The sequence below is a fragment of the Ammospiza caudacuta genome, chromosome 18 (assembly GCF_027887145.1).
Source record: "Ammospiza caudacuta isolate bAmmCau1 chromosome 18, bAmmCau1.pri, whole genome shotgun sequence".
NCBI classification, from domain to species: domain Eukaryota; kingdom Metazoa; phylum Chordata; class Aves; order Passeriformes; family Passerellidae; genus Ammospiza; species Ammospiza caudacuta.
Genome location: NC_080610.1, coordinates 5,226,068 through 5,243,411, shown reverse-complemented (window position 1 = coordinate 5,243,411; position 17,344 = coordinate 5,226,068). Strand labels below are relative to the sequence as shown.

The following is a 17,344-nucleotide window of genomic DNA, read 5'->3' as shown; positions in this document are numbered from 1 at the left end:
TTTAGATTAGAACTACTTGTACTTTATGTGCATTAATGATCTTCTTTTTCAGGAACTCATCTCTCAGTTGCTCAGTCCTCTGAAATGAAGACTGACCTGACACAGCAGTGGTGACTGTGTGCTGGGCCAGGGCTGCCAGGGACACACATCCTCCCCTGAGGCTGCTGCCCAGTGCAAGGACACTGCCCCTGCTGCCAGCTGGCCCAGGGCTGCCCACGTGTCCTCCCCTCTTACCTTTAAATAGGCCATGGTGAGGAGTGGCAATAAAGTGAATGGTACCAAATAGAGCAGGGCAGGCTGGGCTGCCCGGTGGATTCGAGAAGCTACTGTTGCAGTTAATAAACCTGTAAGAGAAGAAAGCCACTATAAATATCTTCTTGTTGCAGGTGGATGTTCTCAACATTTCACCCACTGAGGCTTCCTTCACCCCCATTCTGAGACAGGTGAGGAAAAGTTACTTCTCTGTGCTTTGCTTTCCCTGAATGCAGTTGAAACAAACAAAACAGTGAAAATTATTCTATTTTAGTATTAGGCTGTGTCCAGTTTTGAATCTCAGACTAAGTCAAGAATTATTCAGACAAAATACAACAACAGGTGAAAGGGGAAGCTGATTGTGTTTCACTGAAATGCTGCTCTTGAGACTGCTGGTCTGTGGCCCCCAGCCTGAGCAGTCGGGGCTCAGAGGAAGGGCTGTACACATCAGGAATGAATTTCCTGGACACTTGCCAGAAGGGAATGTAGGGGGAAAAAATCAAGGTGTGGGGGAAGGAAGTCTATTGGTAGGAAATCATCTTTCCTTTTCAGCCTCAGAAGGGCCGTGGGAGGTCAGGATATGCACGTGCATGCCCTGACTGGAGGGAAAAGCCTATTTTATATTAGGCAGGAAAGAGCTGGCTACAGCAAATTACAAGCAGCATTCCAGTTGTACCTATTGATGATTTTCTCCATGTACTACTATGTCAGGATCAGAATACAAAAATATAGGAATTGCCTAGGTGAATTGCTTAAATTTGCTGTGTACTATGTACAGCATAATTAATCTGGAAACTTCCTTATTTTTCCCATCACTCGGGTATTAGCTGCGACACTTTTTATGCCAATGAAGCTAAGTGCAAGTGCTAACAAAAGCACACTGATATTCTCTTTCATCCTCTAAATAAAATAAAACAACTACAAAAAAAAAAAAACCTTGAAGATTATAGAAGGCTTTTCTCCCTAGACCATGCCAATAAACGCAAAGAGAGGAGGATTAAAAAGAACATAACCAAGCATCCTCTCAAAGCCTCTTTACACTTGCTTTCATCATCTTTTAAACCTACTACAATAATCCCACATCTGCTCACTGAGGCAGCTCTTAATATTGAACTAATTACTCACCTACAAAATAGCCAATAAGTGTGCAGTGAAAGTAAGAGACCTTCTGCATCCGCCCAGAGATGTTCCCTGGTCCTGGGGCGCTGCAGGAATCGCTGTTGGCTTGTTTCTTGTAGTTATCGTAACGCAGCACGAAGCACAGCAGGAGCCCTGGCATCACAATATCTCCAATCCCCAGCATGGAGAAGTGGCTGCCTGTGGAACTAAAGAGGAACTGGAATTGGGTTCATGGCCAAACAAAAGGTGACAAGCTCTGGACTCCTCCACTGTGGTTTTGAGCTTCATTTGGCACAGCCCCTCTTTCTACCGGCAAACTTGCACATTGCTGGCTAATGAGGTTTTCCTCAGTGATTCCTTCACCACCTCAGCTTTCACAAACCCATTTGGTTTTATAGAATAATAACAAAATTATCAATAATAAATATATAATAACACATTAATATTATTAATGTTATTGCAACATTATTTTAATAATAATTAATTATAAAATTGTTATTAATAAATATAAAATAAAAATAAATCTGTATCCAGAGATGACATTGCTCCAAACCAGTTTCCTTCTCCCAGTAGTGTTTAAGCTGCTTTTGCCTTTAAATCACTCAGTGAAACAGATCCATTGGCCCAGTATTTCAGTCCTCTCCCTCCTCAGCGCTGATGGGAGGGACCAGCTGGCCCTTTGATCTGACTGTTCATTACCACTGAAGTGCATCTCCATCCCTCTGCATGCAGATCTAAAACAAGGCAGTACACCCACTTGGGACATTCAGACAAAACAGAAAACTAGTCTTGCCAGATCCCCAGAAAAGAGCCTTGCGAAAAAGATGAAAAACTAAAGTCAACCATTATCTTAAATTCAAGATGTTTTTCATGAAAAATTGTTCACTTTGTCAACTTTGTGATTTCATATCACAAAGCTGACAAAGTGAACAATTTTGGTTTTATCGCTGCAGACAATCAACTTCTAATCTCTGTAATTTCAGCATGCCAACATCTAAAGAAACAAGGATGGAGTAATACCCCAACAAAACTCACTGCCTGCCTGCTGCTGCACTGAGCTGCTGCCCCAGCAGGCCCTGGGCGTGTCTGCTTGCAGATGTGAGCCACCAGGGAACCCCTGGAGCAGGGACACGTGGAATGATCTCCCTTCTGCACTGTGCTTGCCTGGTAAGCCACCCTTGCTTAGATCAGTTTCCAACCCCTTCCCAATCATCTGCAATTCCACAGCAATTCAGACTGTTCTGATGTTATATTAAACCTCATCTCTTTTGTTTTTAAGTGTGAGGTCACACTAGCAATCATCAGAACTCTCCCAAATGTCCAGAAGTGCATCCTGCTCTGAACAGGGCACCTTTACCCCAGACAGGGTCCATGAATCAGCAAAGTGTCCAGTCCTTACTGCTCACCATATTCCTCTTCAGCATGAAGAGGGAATGACCCAACAGGGATTTTCATCAGAATTAGTATTGCTAAGTGTGTGGAGGGAAAACATTTCTCATGTAGTACAGCAGCAGCAGCTTTTACCTTGGGAATACAAGTTTGCCAGGCAGTGACAGACGGGGAACATCCCTGCCCACGTTTGGTCCCAGGTGAAGTTTCCGGGATAACACATCCAGGGGGTTGTCAGCTGGTTGTGTGGCCACTTTCACCATAACATTGCTGTTAAAGATGTAGGCAGAAAAAAAGACCTACAGAGCGAGGTAATCAGAAGTTACAAACTGCAATTGCACGGCAACTCAAGCTGAATGTATTTTTGCTTTGCTACTCAAGAAAAGAAAGGCTATTTTCCTTATGATGATAAAAGGTAAAATGGATTTCAAAAATTCAGACAGAGCTTTTTACACTATTAGTCCTCAAGAATAACTGGAATATACTTTTTGATATCAAAACACTGATTTAATATCCTGAGATCCTTTGGCAAAGAATCTGTCTGGACAACAAGCAGATAGTTTGGGATGACAAATGCAGATAACAGCATCATGAAAATGGAAGGAATCTGCAGAACAGAGAAGAGGTGAGCATGGTGCTCACTCATAAATGGAATGAGGCAGCCCTTGTCTCCAGCAGGCTTTTATGCTACAGCCCATCCCACTGGAGTCTCTGGCTGCCAGTAGGTGCTGCCCTGATCAGTGCTTGGCGTTATGCAAAGGTAAAACAAACCCTTCTTGCTATCACAGAACACATCCTGACAGGTTTCCTGCAGAAGTGCACTAAGATTTTTATGCCAACCTGTCTGGCTGTTAAGTAATTTGGCATTCCTGTTCTGCAGATTTCACTGCTAATCAGAGGTCAGCACGTGTCCCCTGTGCCAGTGTGGGCACAGCTCTGTGTGTGTGGGAAGTGCTTGTTCTCATCTTCAGCCAGCTGTCAAAATCTGAGGTCCAAATTCTGGGTTTTTTTTTTTTTAATAATATGCAGAAGTCAAAATATTCTAATCTTATTTATGCTTTATTTCAAATAATTAGCAAGGAAATAATTCTGTATTCTGTTGTACAACTCAGCATCTCAGAATGGAGCGGTGGAGCCAATCTTGTGGCTTTGCCAAACTTTCTCAACTTCATATGAGTAGAATTCATGTAAAGCAGGCCCAAGCCCAATTACAAATCCAAAGCATAAAAACAATTTTAGCAAAACCAAACACTTACCCAAAAGACATCATAAATTAATAACCCAGAGAGCAGCAAGCAGGAAACCTTCAGGCTCGGCAGCCGGACAAAGGCAATCATTGCAACACACAGGCCCATGGCCAGAGCTGCAAAATGCAAAACATCAATAGTTCATTAAAAACAGCAGAACAAACAGAAAAACACCAATCCCAAAGCAGTATCTTCCCCCCAGGATCCCAAAGAAGCCTCTGTTTGCACCTGTGCAGCTCTGCATGCACTAGATGACTGTCTGCCATTTCCAGACAGTGACATTCTTCTCACCAGGGTCAAACAAACTCAAATACATTCAGTAGCCAACTGCACACACGTCCCCTTGGAAGCAGAGATCCCTCCCCAGGCACAACCCCCTGTTCCACTCAACTTCCACCACCCAGCACAAAGAAATGTTTCCATGTCCTCTGTCCTAGAGACTCCATCTGCCCTGTACAACCCTGACTACCCACTTTAAAACAGAGGCAACCAAACAACTTTGAATTCTCTGTGCCCCAAACACAAACCTCTACTTTTCCTCTATTGGTTTTTTAAAGAAATGCATAAAATAAACAAGATCCTTGATTCTTAATTCAGAAAGGGCACGGTTACATGACTTGTTAGAACTTGGTCTGACAAAAACCTACTCAAAGCAAACTTCTGCTTGGGCAAGACTGTGCAAGACTGCCTGAATACCATGAAACACCATCATTGAGATATCCAGGATTTCCCAATAACCAAAGTGTGTGTGAAAGCTTAGGGGAAAAAATATGGGTAAGTTTTTTCCTAATCCCTCCTAAGGGTGAGTTTTTAGCCAGATCAACAAGCCAAACAACAAGACACAGCTCAGATTTTTACTCCGTACCAAGGGGAATTTTGTCAGGGTAGGAAGGTAAGATTTCAAACAAAAACCCAGTTCTCACATTTGTGTCATTGCCTGCTTCTTTGAGCCCAGCCTTATCTACCAAGGATACTCAACTGACAAGTGAATGTATTTCTGCTGGTTACAAGTAAATCCCCAAAGAAATACTTATAATAAAACAAATGCTAAAAAATCTTAAAAAGCAAATCAGCTTTCATCTATAATATCAGTCTATTTGTGAGGAATAATGGAGCCCTGCTGGGATCAGATTACAGTCAATCTCACAGACATTTGTCAACAACATGTCTTTGTCTAACATGACATGGAATTTTTAAGAAGTTACAATCCCATTTTTGCCAACTGGAACTGCAGGGGAAGCCAATTCATTATGCACATACCCACCAGTGTGACAGCTGGACTCAGCCAAAATGGACAAATTAACCTCTGCATTCTCAGGCTGTGATTGTGGGGCTGTGGAGCCACCAACCACTTGTGTTTCACCTGAAAGTTGGGGAGATCCTCCATCCACTCACTGGGGAAACACATCCATACATTCATGGGATAAACCTGCCCTGGGCTCCTGCCAGCCTGGCTGCCTGCAGTGCCCAGGGGCTGCACCCCAGCAATCCTGCCAAGCCCACCTTATCTCCTGAGAACTGGCAACCTCAGCACAACCCCAAGAGTCACAGCAGCAAGTTCTGACAAAGCAGTGGGGTCACTGATATAAAATGTACTCTGAGTCACGCTGCACAACTGTAACTAGCTACAAAATGTGAGCAAATTACTGAGGTGTAAAGAATTTGACACAGCAAGGCAGCAGGGAAAAGAATTGCATTCAGTAATTCAGTATAGCCCTGAGTTACAGACTGTCTCAGCAGAAGAGCAAATAGAAGGGAACAGACTGTTTTACATCAAAGAGGTTTCTCTAAAGTCAGTGTTAATAATAGCTCAAGCAAGCCTATATTTAGGAGAGGATTTCCAGGTTATAATTAATGAGAACTGGAAATACTGTAACCAGTATGAGTTTTATCTGTTGTTCACACACTGCATTTCTCTCCCACTGAAATGAACACAGCCACATGCACAAGGCATCAAACTAAGCAAATACTGGGTAGAAAAGAAGATGGAAAAAATCCTTCAGCTGACAGTGAAACACACATGCTAATAATTACACAGTTCTGTAAATGCTTTAAGAAACACTGGTAAATTTAAAAAACAAGCAGGAATGCCCAAGAGCAAGTACAAGTAATATAGGCCAAAGTGCAGGCAATGGACTCCTCTAAATGGAAGGCAGTTTCCCTATCCAAGCTCATGCATAGTGTTGACAAATTATATAAGGCAGATCTTCACTGAAATATACTTCAAATCATTAAAAAATAGCCAAAAGATGAGATAAAGACAGGAAAAGAGGTAGAGCAGCCACACAACCAGCAACTCTGGTTTGGAAGTGCTGGGCAATGGGTTAACAAGGCTGAATAAGAAAGCACTGGAGGGGTTAACTATCAATTAACAGAACAAATTAACTCCAGAGTCCCTGCAAACACATACCTTATGGAACAGGGATATTCTGAGGATTAAGAATATTCTTGCATATGTGATTAGACTCTCTGGCAGCTTTCCAGCTCTCCTGCATCCAGAGCAGGTGAAAGCTCCAAGATGCTGCTGGTGCAGAGTCTGGTTTACAAAGCACTGTGTAAGCTGGGGAGGCTTTAACTTCCCCCTCAGGCCACCAGGTGAAGCTCTGATCTGATGGAAGTGCATTTTAAGAGAAGGGAGTAAGAACACAGCCCAATTGGTGCAGCAGCTCCTGGGGAATCTGTGACCATGGCATTCACTCTGTAGCTACAGATACTCCACACATCTACAGCATTCCTGTTGTACATCTCCAGCTCTGTCCACTATTTAGGAAAGCTTTCATTTTAACCAGGCTTTACCAGGGAACAGTGACCATCCTTGGTGATTCTGTCATCCAACAATCTGCTCTGAGAAATGAGCATTTCAATACCTATAAAGGTCATCATCAACATGCCAGAACAACCCCCCGGAGCCAGCAGAGGCTCACTCTGCCCTGGAACACGTCCCTGCCTTTAGAACCACAGCCAAGGGCTGTGAGGGCAGGGACAGGGTAGGATTTGGGCACTGAAGGCTGCTCCAGCAAGAACCACCACACCTCCATTTCGTAAGGACTGGCAATTACCGAGAAGTATTTCCCGTGTTCTCCTCAGCTCTGGAGCTGCAGAGCTCCTTCACACCGACAGCACCAACGCACAGCCCCGAGCGAACAGCCAGGGTTCACCAGGAGCACCCGCCCCGTTCCTGCAGCTCCTCCCGCAGCCCCGCCCGGGCCACGAGCAGCACGTTCACAGCCCCTGGTTCATTTTCTGCCGACGGCCGAACAGGGAACAGGGGATGCACGGGCCGGGCACAGGCAGAGCTGCAGCGCTGCCGCAGGGACAGGAGCGCTCGGCCCGGACACGCGAGTGAGGGCGGCTGCCCCGGCACGGCTGCCCCGGCACGGCTGCCCCGGCACGGCTGCCCCATCGCTGCCGCCCCATCGCTGCCCTCCGGGCTCGAGTCCCCGGCATCTCCAGGGCTCAGTCCCACAGAAGGCAGAGATGATGGGATCCCACATGCAGCAGCACAGGATGAGTCTAACGCTCCAGTCTGTTTCCCTGACAAAAGCCAATAAAAGCCATTCCCTGTTTAGTGTCACTGGCAAACACTGATTTAATTGGATTGGAACAAATGACAGGAGGATCACCTATATAGTTCAACTTCCCTTAATAAACTACATAAAGTAATTCAAAGTGAGACAGCGCAACGCAATTCAGTAAATCATAAAAAGCCTCCAAGAGAAAGAGAAGCCAGACACCACTCTGCACAGCAGCTCAGAGCTCTGTAGATGAATTACTGCAAAGTCCACCATGTCAGACTGAAGCACTCACAAAAATAACTATTTTTAACTAAATGCTTCTGTTGATACCTCGGTGTAGACAACTCTTCAGATTCTGCCAAAATCCACACTTGACATTCCTTTTAGCTTTGCAGCTACTGCAGATCAAGTGTCACCCCTAATTTCATGGTGAGCTACTCTGCTTATCACAAATAGACTTTGTCTGCATTTTTTCATTTACCATCTGGTATTTTAAAAGGTATTTCCCTTCCATACAACAGGTGGGACTTTTAAAGCAGTTCAAACCATGAATGAAGCACAGTGCCCACATATAAAAGAAAGAATGATGGTGCCACAGAGGTTTCAGTGCTAAGGACGTGCTGCTGCTGCTACCTCATTTAAGAGGAGCTGGAAGCTGATGGGATGAATGTTTTCTATTGTAAAAAACTATTTCAAGGGCAGGTAATGTTGTTGCAGCAATTTTTCCTGAAGCAAGCACGACCTCAGTGTGCCATTACACCATGTCCTAAGCCAATTTAGCTGCCTGACACTGCTGAGAAGCAGAGGTCCTGCTCCTGGCTACTCCTTCATGCCTTTGCTATTACGTCCACTCCATCCCCTCAGATCCCATCATGCTGCCACTTCACCTTCTGCCAAATTTAGCACATACCTGACTACACAATAATTCAATTCATCTCACTGCAGCAGCAGAAAAATAGGCTGGTAAAACCCAAGTATGCTGCCATTCTAGTGAGCTGGATCAGTTTACCATGTGATTAACTAAGTGCCAGAGACAGCACGAGAGATCTGGAAAGCAGGAGGGAAGGATGAAGGCTCCTTTTTGGAACAGTAAGCTGTGAATTCAGGTCAACCACCATGAAAAAACCCAATAAATCACACCCTCAAGCCAGCTGGCTGACTGCCAGTTTCACCCATCTCACCACACAAGGCCAGCACTGCAGAGATCAAAGCCAGCTAGCCTCAGTGAGCTGCCTCACAACAAATTATTTCAGCATCAGAACCAATAAACAACAAGATGCACACCAAAAATTAACCAGATTTTGAGAGTCAAGCTATGAATCACAACCAACCACTGTCTCCACACATCCTTAACTCAATCTGGCCACTCACCCTACACCACACAGGTGCAGAATATCTTTCATGAGTGTTCTGGCACTTCCCTGGAAGCTTTTACAAACCAGAAAAACAGGTGTTCCAAGCACTCCCCTGGCATCTTCCTGGCAGTGCCTCGTCAGGGAGTCTGCCACACAGCTTGGCAGCCAAGCCATTAATATTAGCAAATCTCACCCATCATCACCAAGCAAAGATGTGTCAGAAGAGGCACAAACCAGCAGTAAAACCCCTTAATTCACATACTCACCATCCATAAGGAGCCAGTGGCCAGTCAGGACCCAGATAAGGACAAGCATCACAGACAGAGAAAACGAGAGCAACTCAGCAGCAGTGAAACGGCCACAGCAGCCAAAGGAAATCCTAGAACAACACACAAACATCAGCTGGAGGATTTTATGTTTCCATTTAAAGAACAGAAAATGGACACTGCTGGAACATGGCTCAACTGCTGATGAAAGATGCCAAGAACAACTGAAGGGAAGTTCCTTTGCCACAAATAGGTACCAAAACAGCAACAAAATCAACGCTTTCCCCACATTCAAATACTATGTGTAAAGCAGGAACTGCAGAGATGGAAAAAGTCTTGTAAATCTTGGCACCTCTCTTGAAATCACCAACATTCCTAGCACTACCTAAGACAGTGCTTTTAGCAACATGAACTCCAATCACAAGGTTAAAAAATAAAAGTAGTTTCAAAACATGACATTAACAACTGTAATTTCCACTGGTTTAACTAGTCTTCAAAAGAGCCAGCATTAAAATCCAGAGTCCAATGTTAACAAACATTAAAATCCAGTGCCAAGTCCCAAACTCTAAAATCTCAGCCAAAAGAAGCCAAAGTTATTAAAAATCACTGTTGGGAAATCTAGTTCCCTGTAATGGTATTGCATTTCCCAGGCTGGCAAGTGTAAGTGACTTGCAGAAATTGTGCTTCCTACTTTCACAGTGGAAACATGATGTTGGCACAAAAAAACATGCACAAACATCAGCCCTGAGGTTAATGCTTATTAAAGAACTCTCATTAAAGGAAAGAAATACAACACACAAGAAGAGGAGCAAAGGATTGCTCAAGTCCTTACTTGTTCTGAGGTGAGCAAGGCCGTGTTAAGTACTGGCACATCGGGAGCAGAAGGAAAGCAAAAGCTATTGTTGCAAGGACTATGGAAAGAAGAAAAGGTAATATTAGGACATTCAGACCTAATTTCTACAGTACACAAACATGCTTCTCCAATTTGAAAAAGCTCTTGCAACAATGTCCTATTATCATATGCTCAGTGTTATTCCAGCATGAGCAGCTCAAAGCTCTGAGGTTTTCTGCACAACAGTGAGCCTTCAGACTGAAATAAAACAAAAGCTCTCAAAGGAATGCAATGCCCCATCCCCAAACCCTAAAAAAAGTCTTAAATTTATTCATGATCATGTCAGCAAGAAAAACAGTTTTCACATATTCTGAGTAAAAAAAATCTACTACAAACTGGTTGTGAGATTTCCTTACAGTTTTTCAACATGACACAGACTAACTCAGCAGAATAGAGATGTTTTTTCCACTTTTTAACTCAGATAGTAATTTTTCCCCTCATCTCACTCAAATCTCTTTCTTCATCACTAAAACACAGTACAACTTCAAATAACTTATAGCCAGTAGCTGGCAACCTCACTTTTTTAAAATACAAAGTGCTTTAGGTTTTTAAAAACAGAATGATAAATATACATAAATATCCAAACAGACTATTTCCATAAACATTTTCTTTTTCAAGCAGCATACTTATCCCACCCACACATTTGTAAAAACATTTAGTAACTGCTGGTATTTATAATCGTTTTTCCTTCCAGTTTTTTTAAAGGACTGTTTAAAAGGATGGAACATGAGGGCGTGGAGACACAGACATGTCAGCAGCACACATCCAAAACTGTGCAGCCAGAACAGACTGCCATGAAAATCACAGTCTTGGAAGTTTTTGCATGCTGCCATTCAGATCTTTGTGCTGTCCTCTACTTATTCCTTTAAAAATTTTTGTTGCTGGTTTTTAAAAGGGATTTTTGTTCTCTCCTCAAATGAAGATGATGGGAAAGAATCAAACATTGTCTTACAGTTTAAGCCATTCTCTACACAGCTTAAGCCAACCAGAGAAAAATTCAGTTTGGTCAAACCACATTTTTCCATTCTGGTGGGAGGAGGATTTGAAATAAAACAAAAAAAAAAAAGGAGAACTCGAATAATTTAAAAAGAGAATTTTGAAAGTCAGTGCATTAAACAGCACCATGAAAACTCAAATTCTATCAGTATTCAGAGGGGAGAAGAAAACCAGAAGTGGTAGGGAAAGAATGATCAGCGCGACACCTCTGCACAAACTGAACTAAGAACCCCTCTGCAGGTGCCTGGCAGAGAGCACTGCCCAGGAGCCCTGTGCCCCTGCTGCCCTGTGCCCCTATGCCCTGTGTCCTGCCTGCCCTGTGCCCCGAGTCCTGTGCCCTGCCTGCCCTGTGCCCCGAGTCCTGCCTGCCCTCCCTGCTCCCACCCTGCCTCCCCAGCACAGCTCAGCCCTCTCTGCCCTTGCAATCTCTCCTCCAGCTCTGCCCAGCAGGGAACCCTGCACCTCCTGCCCCTGTCCCCGTGCTGGGCTCAGTGGTGTCCCCGTGCTGGGCTCCTTCAGAGTGGGAGCTGAACTGACACGAGGAGGAGGAGCTGCTCCCAGTGCTGCTCTGACTGCCCAGGCTTCCAGCCCCCAGGCTCCTGTCCCCTCCAGGTCCCCTCCAGCCTCAATCCTGACTCCCAAGGAGTCCCTTGGGTAACTCCTGCCTGCAGGCACTGCCAGCCTGGGCTCTGCCCTCTGCCAGCACTGGGTCCTGGCCTTGGCTGCACCTGTGCTTGCTCCTGACTCTTCCCTGAAAGGCAAATCTCTGTGAGAAGATTTGAGAGGGGTTTAAGAAACCAGACATATCTGTAATGTTCCCCACATGAGCCCCTGCTAGCTACAGAGGATGTAAAATAGCATAGCCTGAGCTTGGTCTGTCCCTCTCAAGGGACAGAGGGACCAAGTTCCACAGCCCCAGGTGCACAACTCCAGCAGGGTCACTCCCACCCTGCAGTACAGCCTCTGAGGAAGCTTTGCATTTCAGAGGTTCTGGGCCCATGCAAGCCCAAGGAAGAGCATGAACACACCACAGAGGCAGGTTTGAGAATAAAGATAGGCAAGAGCACTGACTCCCAGTCCCCTGAGACCTGCAACAACCCCAAGGGACACAGGATCCTCCACTTACACACACAAGTGTTACAAAGTTACAATTCCCAAGGTAATTTTAAAATAAATTGACCAATAACCCCAACAAATTAAAATTTCTATTTTGTCAAAAATCTTTCCTTGTAACATCTTATATATTTGTTTGTATATATTTCCCTCATGTCTAGCATACAGTAGAATCTATCTGAAGTATTTTTTTAATAGGAAAGAACATATGTGCCATAGGTCAAAGTTATAAAAGCAGAATTCAACAGGCCTCTACAGGAGGCAGAATTAGACAGGAGCCCCAAGACAAGAGATTTAAATTTCACCCATCAACATCAGCCCTGTTTGAGAGGCTGGCACAGCTCAGGAGTTAAACCATAAGGGCAAAGCCTGCAGTGAAGCAGGAGAGGATGAGAGGTATTTAGGAGTCTAAAAATCTTCACAGACTCAGTATGTGGACTGAGCACAATTTTTAGAAGCTGCTGTGTATCTGGAGCAGTAGGAAGAATCTTGCTACTCTCAACAGCAGCTGGTCTCTTGAAGAATTCCAAAAAGATCAATAGGCTTAAATTTTGCAAAAAGCAATGCCCTGGCATTTATTTAAAAGACAAAATGTAAATGCTAAACAGGACTGGAGGATCTGCAACTTATTTGCAGGTAAATTTCAATTTTGTTCTAAATTCAAGCAGTGCAAAAGACTAATATTCAAATCTTAGTGAGACCAGAAAGAGAAAAATTGCAGTAAAGCAAAACTAAATTATAGTAGGAAAGAAGTCTCTGGATAGGATCCCCCAAGTTATTTCCCATGAAGTACTTGAATTCTGAAGTACCATGTAGAGTTCTAAGCACCAATTTATAAACAAGTGAATTTCATGCAAAATAACACATCTGGGCATGTTTAGACCTCTGACAATTTATAGTTCAGTAGGTTTAGCACATCTCTAAGTGGAAAATACTTCTCAAATAATACCTGCCTATTTATAGCTACACAGACATGAAAATACAACTGTGAAACCTGAGGATTCTTTTTTTTAATGTACTGTGACATGTATTATAATTCTTACCAACAATATTTAATTATATCAACATTTTCTGTTCTATTGCAAGTCTTATAAAGAGAAGCAAACTGAGTCACCTGCTGTGCATATTGTAAAGACAACTTGAACTGAGTCGAAGAAGAAGAACATGACGAGGAGAGACACGGACGCTCCGATGGGCAGGAACAGCGCCTGGGTGGAGTCGATGGTTTGAATACCTGCAGGACAGAGGGGACACTGAGCTGGTGACACACAGGGACACAGCACAGGGCAGGGCTCTGGCAGCACATTCCCTCTTGGTGCTCTGTGAGCCCAGCACAGCTGCCTGAGGAGGCTCCAGCTGAGCCCTGCAGAACCCAGGGACTGAGAGCTCAGTCTGACCTTGTGCCATGGACAGAATGAATGACAAGCTATGAAAATTAACATTATTGAGGGATTAGAATCACTTTACACTGAGACACATAAATGTGTTGAACAGAGCATATGTGAGGTTTAATTAATCTCTGACCAGTGTTAGGCTGGCCCAGCTCATGCAAAGGGTGCCACAGCTCAAATTCCACTTGGGTGAAGGCCACCAAGCTCTTAAATTCCATCACAGGCTGCAATCATGAGATAATATCAAACCTAACAATAAAGGGCAGTTTTCAAAAAATACCCAAGTCATTTATCTGTTTATGAAACCACTAGGTCAGTGAAGTGCACTGTAATTGCCTTTTTGCTAAAAACCATCACAAATTCAGGCTCACATTTCATAGCTGGCAGTAATTTTAAACAGGACAGAGATACTGAATTATTTTCTTCTTAGCATTTCCCTCACCTCACCCATGCAGTGTGAATACCAGGGATGTTAATCATGGGACAGGACAACTTTTACTGTATTTCTGAGTTTTCAGAATCACCAGCAAAATTGAGAAGTCCACCTAACCCCACAAATTCCAAGACTTAACCAGTCTCTGCAGCTATTTTTACATTTGATCCCTGGGGAGGAAAGAAGCCAGAAGCAGCAACCCAATTAAAGATACAAGACACACTTCTACTCATAGAGCACTAAAGTAACAACAGGGAGCATCTGAAATAGTCACATGGTAAGTGACCAATAGAAAATAATACAAGACTAAGACCTAGAAGAGATGTAAAACCAGCTTGACATCCACTGTGTTATCCTAAAATAACTAAACACTGCTGTATGAAGGGGGTTTTACCAATCCCAGGATTTGAAGGGTAACCTTTAGGGTTGAGACATACACAGTCAAGTAAATATATACAGATTGTGTGTCAGTGTTTCTGTGTAAGAATGTGTCTTATTTTATTTTTTCCTGTCAAGAGTGGCAAGTCATATAAATAACAGGTTATCTGTACAACTCAGTTACCAATGTATCTGAGTATGTAGGAAAACCTCAAACACACATGAAATGCATTCACTACAACTTAGTATCTGTTATAAATATTCAACCATTTCCATAAAAGAAAATCTGAACAAAAAGCATGGAAGTCATGACAGTTGCACATGGTCATGTCATTTATTAGTTCATGCCATGATCTATTTATTACTCTCAAACATAAGTAGTACAATAAATTTTAAAAATAAAAAGCAGAAGAATTCAGTCACTTGGGATTTCTATCTACATTGCTGAGGTTTGGCACATTAAGGTGAAGTGCAATGTAGATAGTCCAGTGGTGACAGTGTGAAGACACAAAAATTCTAATCTGTGACTTAGACCTAATTCCTCCTGCTCTGAGAAAGCACATTTATTCACGTCCTTCAACTTCCCAAGGGAAAAACCAAACCAAACAAAACAAAAACCCAGAAATGACACACTGCACACCACCTTGGCATCTTGGAATTAGTGCCTGCAGCATTAAATGTCAGAGTTCTTCATTTAATTTCTGATCATTTTGACAGCTAATCCCCTTAATGTGCTTATTCCCTAGCCCCAGACTGTCTTCCCTTCCTTCCCAGATGCCAAAAGCCTCAACTGCTCATTGCTGTATCACCAAGCACAGCAACCTCTTTGCTCTGTGCTGCCAACAGAAGCAGTGCTGTGACAACTATTTAAATTCCAAGAGTCTACATTAGAAAAGACAAAACCAGCATGAGACACATACAACATATGTTATTTCATTCCTCATTTTAAAGCTATGCTTCTTGCTCTAAACAAAACAAGCTTGGCATTCAGGGTTTCATGCACAGGGCTTCTCACTCCTGCCCTCTATACTCTGGGAAACAATTTCACTCTAGAGTGAATATTGCCTTTTCTCAAAACATGGCAATATAAATTGCCTTCAGTTAAACACAAGTATGAATTTACAACACACTGTGCACACTGTGTTCTACTGTAACTGATCAGCTCCATATTTTCACCTGCAAAACTGTGCATGTCAGATGGCCAAGCTGCCTGCAATCTATTTATAGCCCACAGAAGGGACAGTCACCATGCAGGAGCTGACATGTTAATCCCACCCTGAATAGACAGTGTGCAGACACATACTTTGTGGTCCATTATAAATGAGTTGCCCAGAGCCATGTGAACTCTCTGCTTCAGTTTCTCTACTGATAAGGTGAATCCTCCTCAGGGAATTGTCAGTGCACCCTGCAATCCCTCCCTGCTTACACACTGGCCAACACACCACAGCAACAAGCTCCAGCCAAAAAAGGAATTACACCCCCTTCTCCTGACTGTGGGGTGGCTTTTTTCAAAGTAAAGCTGTTCCCATTTCCAGTCAAGCCTGACAAATTGTGCCACATGCAGTTTTTATGCATTATGGAAATGTTATGTTGATGTTTTAAATTCAGCTTCCAGGGGTGTGACCCAGCCGTGGACAGCAGTGTCAGAGCACAGCAAGGTGGGAATGCCCAAACACAGCCTGGGACCTGGGAATCTGCAGGTGAGAGTGCCCAGACACAGCCTGGGACCTGGGAATCTGCAATGCAGCAGCTCAGACACAGCCACAGGTGAAGCAGGAGGTGCAGCCCTGAGGTGAAGCACAAAGGGAAGGAGTAAAGCTGACCCTTACTGTTATTGGTGCTGTTGCCATTAAATGACCCAGTGGTGCTGCTGTTGTCCTTCTCTTTGTCCTGATTCTCAAAGTCCATGTTCAGAGACCTGCAGGGAACAAAGCAAATGTGACAGGTGAGTTCCAAACTCCTGCTCAGGCTCATCAGCTGCAGTTTCATGCCCACTGCCCCTAGAGAAGCCCTGTGATGCTGGTTATTGCAAACAACACCAGACACAGTGGGAAATTAAAATAACTGAAGTGCTTAGCTCCAAATGAGGCCCCACATCCCAGACTCTGCAGGGAGATCAGTCACCAGTGTCTGCACTGGGGAGTGCTGGAAATCTGTGCTGCTGTTTGTTGTTACCTGATTTCTGGGAAGTGTAGAACATGATGGAAGTACAATAAATATTTCAATTCTCTTGTGAATTTGAACTCTTTCCAAGTTCTCATTTTTGTTCCTTTTCTTTCAAATTTGACTATCAGGTTTCATTTTTAAGACAATAATATTTCCTTCCTTGAAATGTTCTCATGAATGACCCAAACTAGCTTTTAAGTGTCTGCTTAATGTAAGGTCTTACTTCACTGAAAAAATTTCAGCAAAGCCTAGAAAATAATCAGATATATATTTTACATGCACACAGAACAGATGACTAGAGGAAGCTCTAAATAAATAGTACAAATTAATACACTTTTATTAATCCATAGGAGCTGACAACATTCCCCTGAATAGCCAGCTCAGCTGCTATTGATTCTTTTCATGTTGATATAAATACTTTTTAAAAGTTCTAATTTAGGACAGTATTCTACCCCTTTTGCCACAGTCCTTCACTTTGATACAACTTTCAAATTATATTCTAACACATTTGACATAACCTTCTGAAAAGGGGGAATTTCACTTAAGGTCTGTTTTGACCAGCAATAATTTCTATTGTTAAATTCAATGTGCTTTTTAACAAAAAATACCAGCAATAAAGTTTATCATGACAGTTTCTCACTGATGCATGTGTGGTATCCACAATTTAGCTGCATATTGATTTATTCAAATGAGCTACAGAGAACCACCAGAAGCACTGTGCATCTCCCACTGCACAGCTCCTGTCTTAAGCCTACAGCAGCATCCAAGTATTCCAACAGAACTTCCAGGTCAACAGGAATTAAAGTTCTTTTCAAGTTTAGCTTAACTGAGT

The 17,344-nt window shown here is 43.2% G+C and overlaps 1 protein-coding gene across 1 annotated transcript in view; it reads right to left on the bottom strand.

Moving 5' to 3' along the window:
* SPPL3 (signal peptide peptidase like 3) overlaps positions 1-17,344 on the bottom strand; it is a 56,236-nt gene that overhangs the window by 1,675 nt on the left and 37,217 nt on the right. Inside the window, exons 3-10 of the mRNA XM_058816799.1 lie at positions 16,176-16,264; positions 13,259-13,378; positions 9,976-10,054; positions 9,144-9,256; positions 4,017-4,123; positions 2,896-3,059; positions 1,378-1,577; positions 235-344 (exon numbers count right to left, since the gene is read on the bottom strand). Coding sequence (XP_058672782.1) covers positions 235-344; positions 1,378-1,577; positions 2,896-3,059; positions 4,017-4,123; positions 9,144-9,256; positions 9,976-10,054; positions 13,259-13,378; positions 16,176-16,264 — 982 coding nt within the window. The remainder of the gene's footprint in view (positions 1-234; positions 345-1,377; positions 1,578-2,895; positions 3,060-4,016; positions 4,124-9,143; positions 9,257-9,975; positions 10,055-13,258; positions 13,379-16,175; positions 16,265-17,344) is intronic.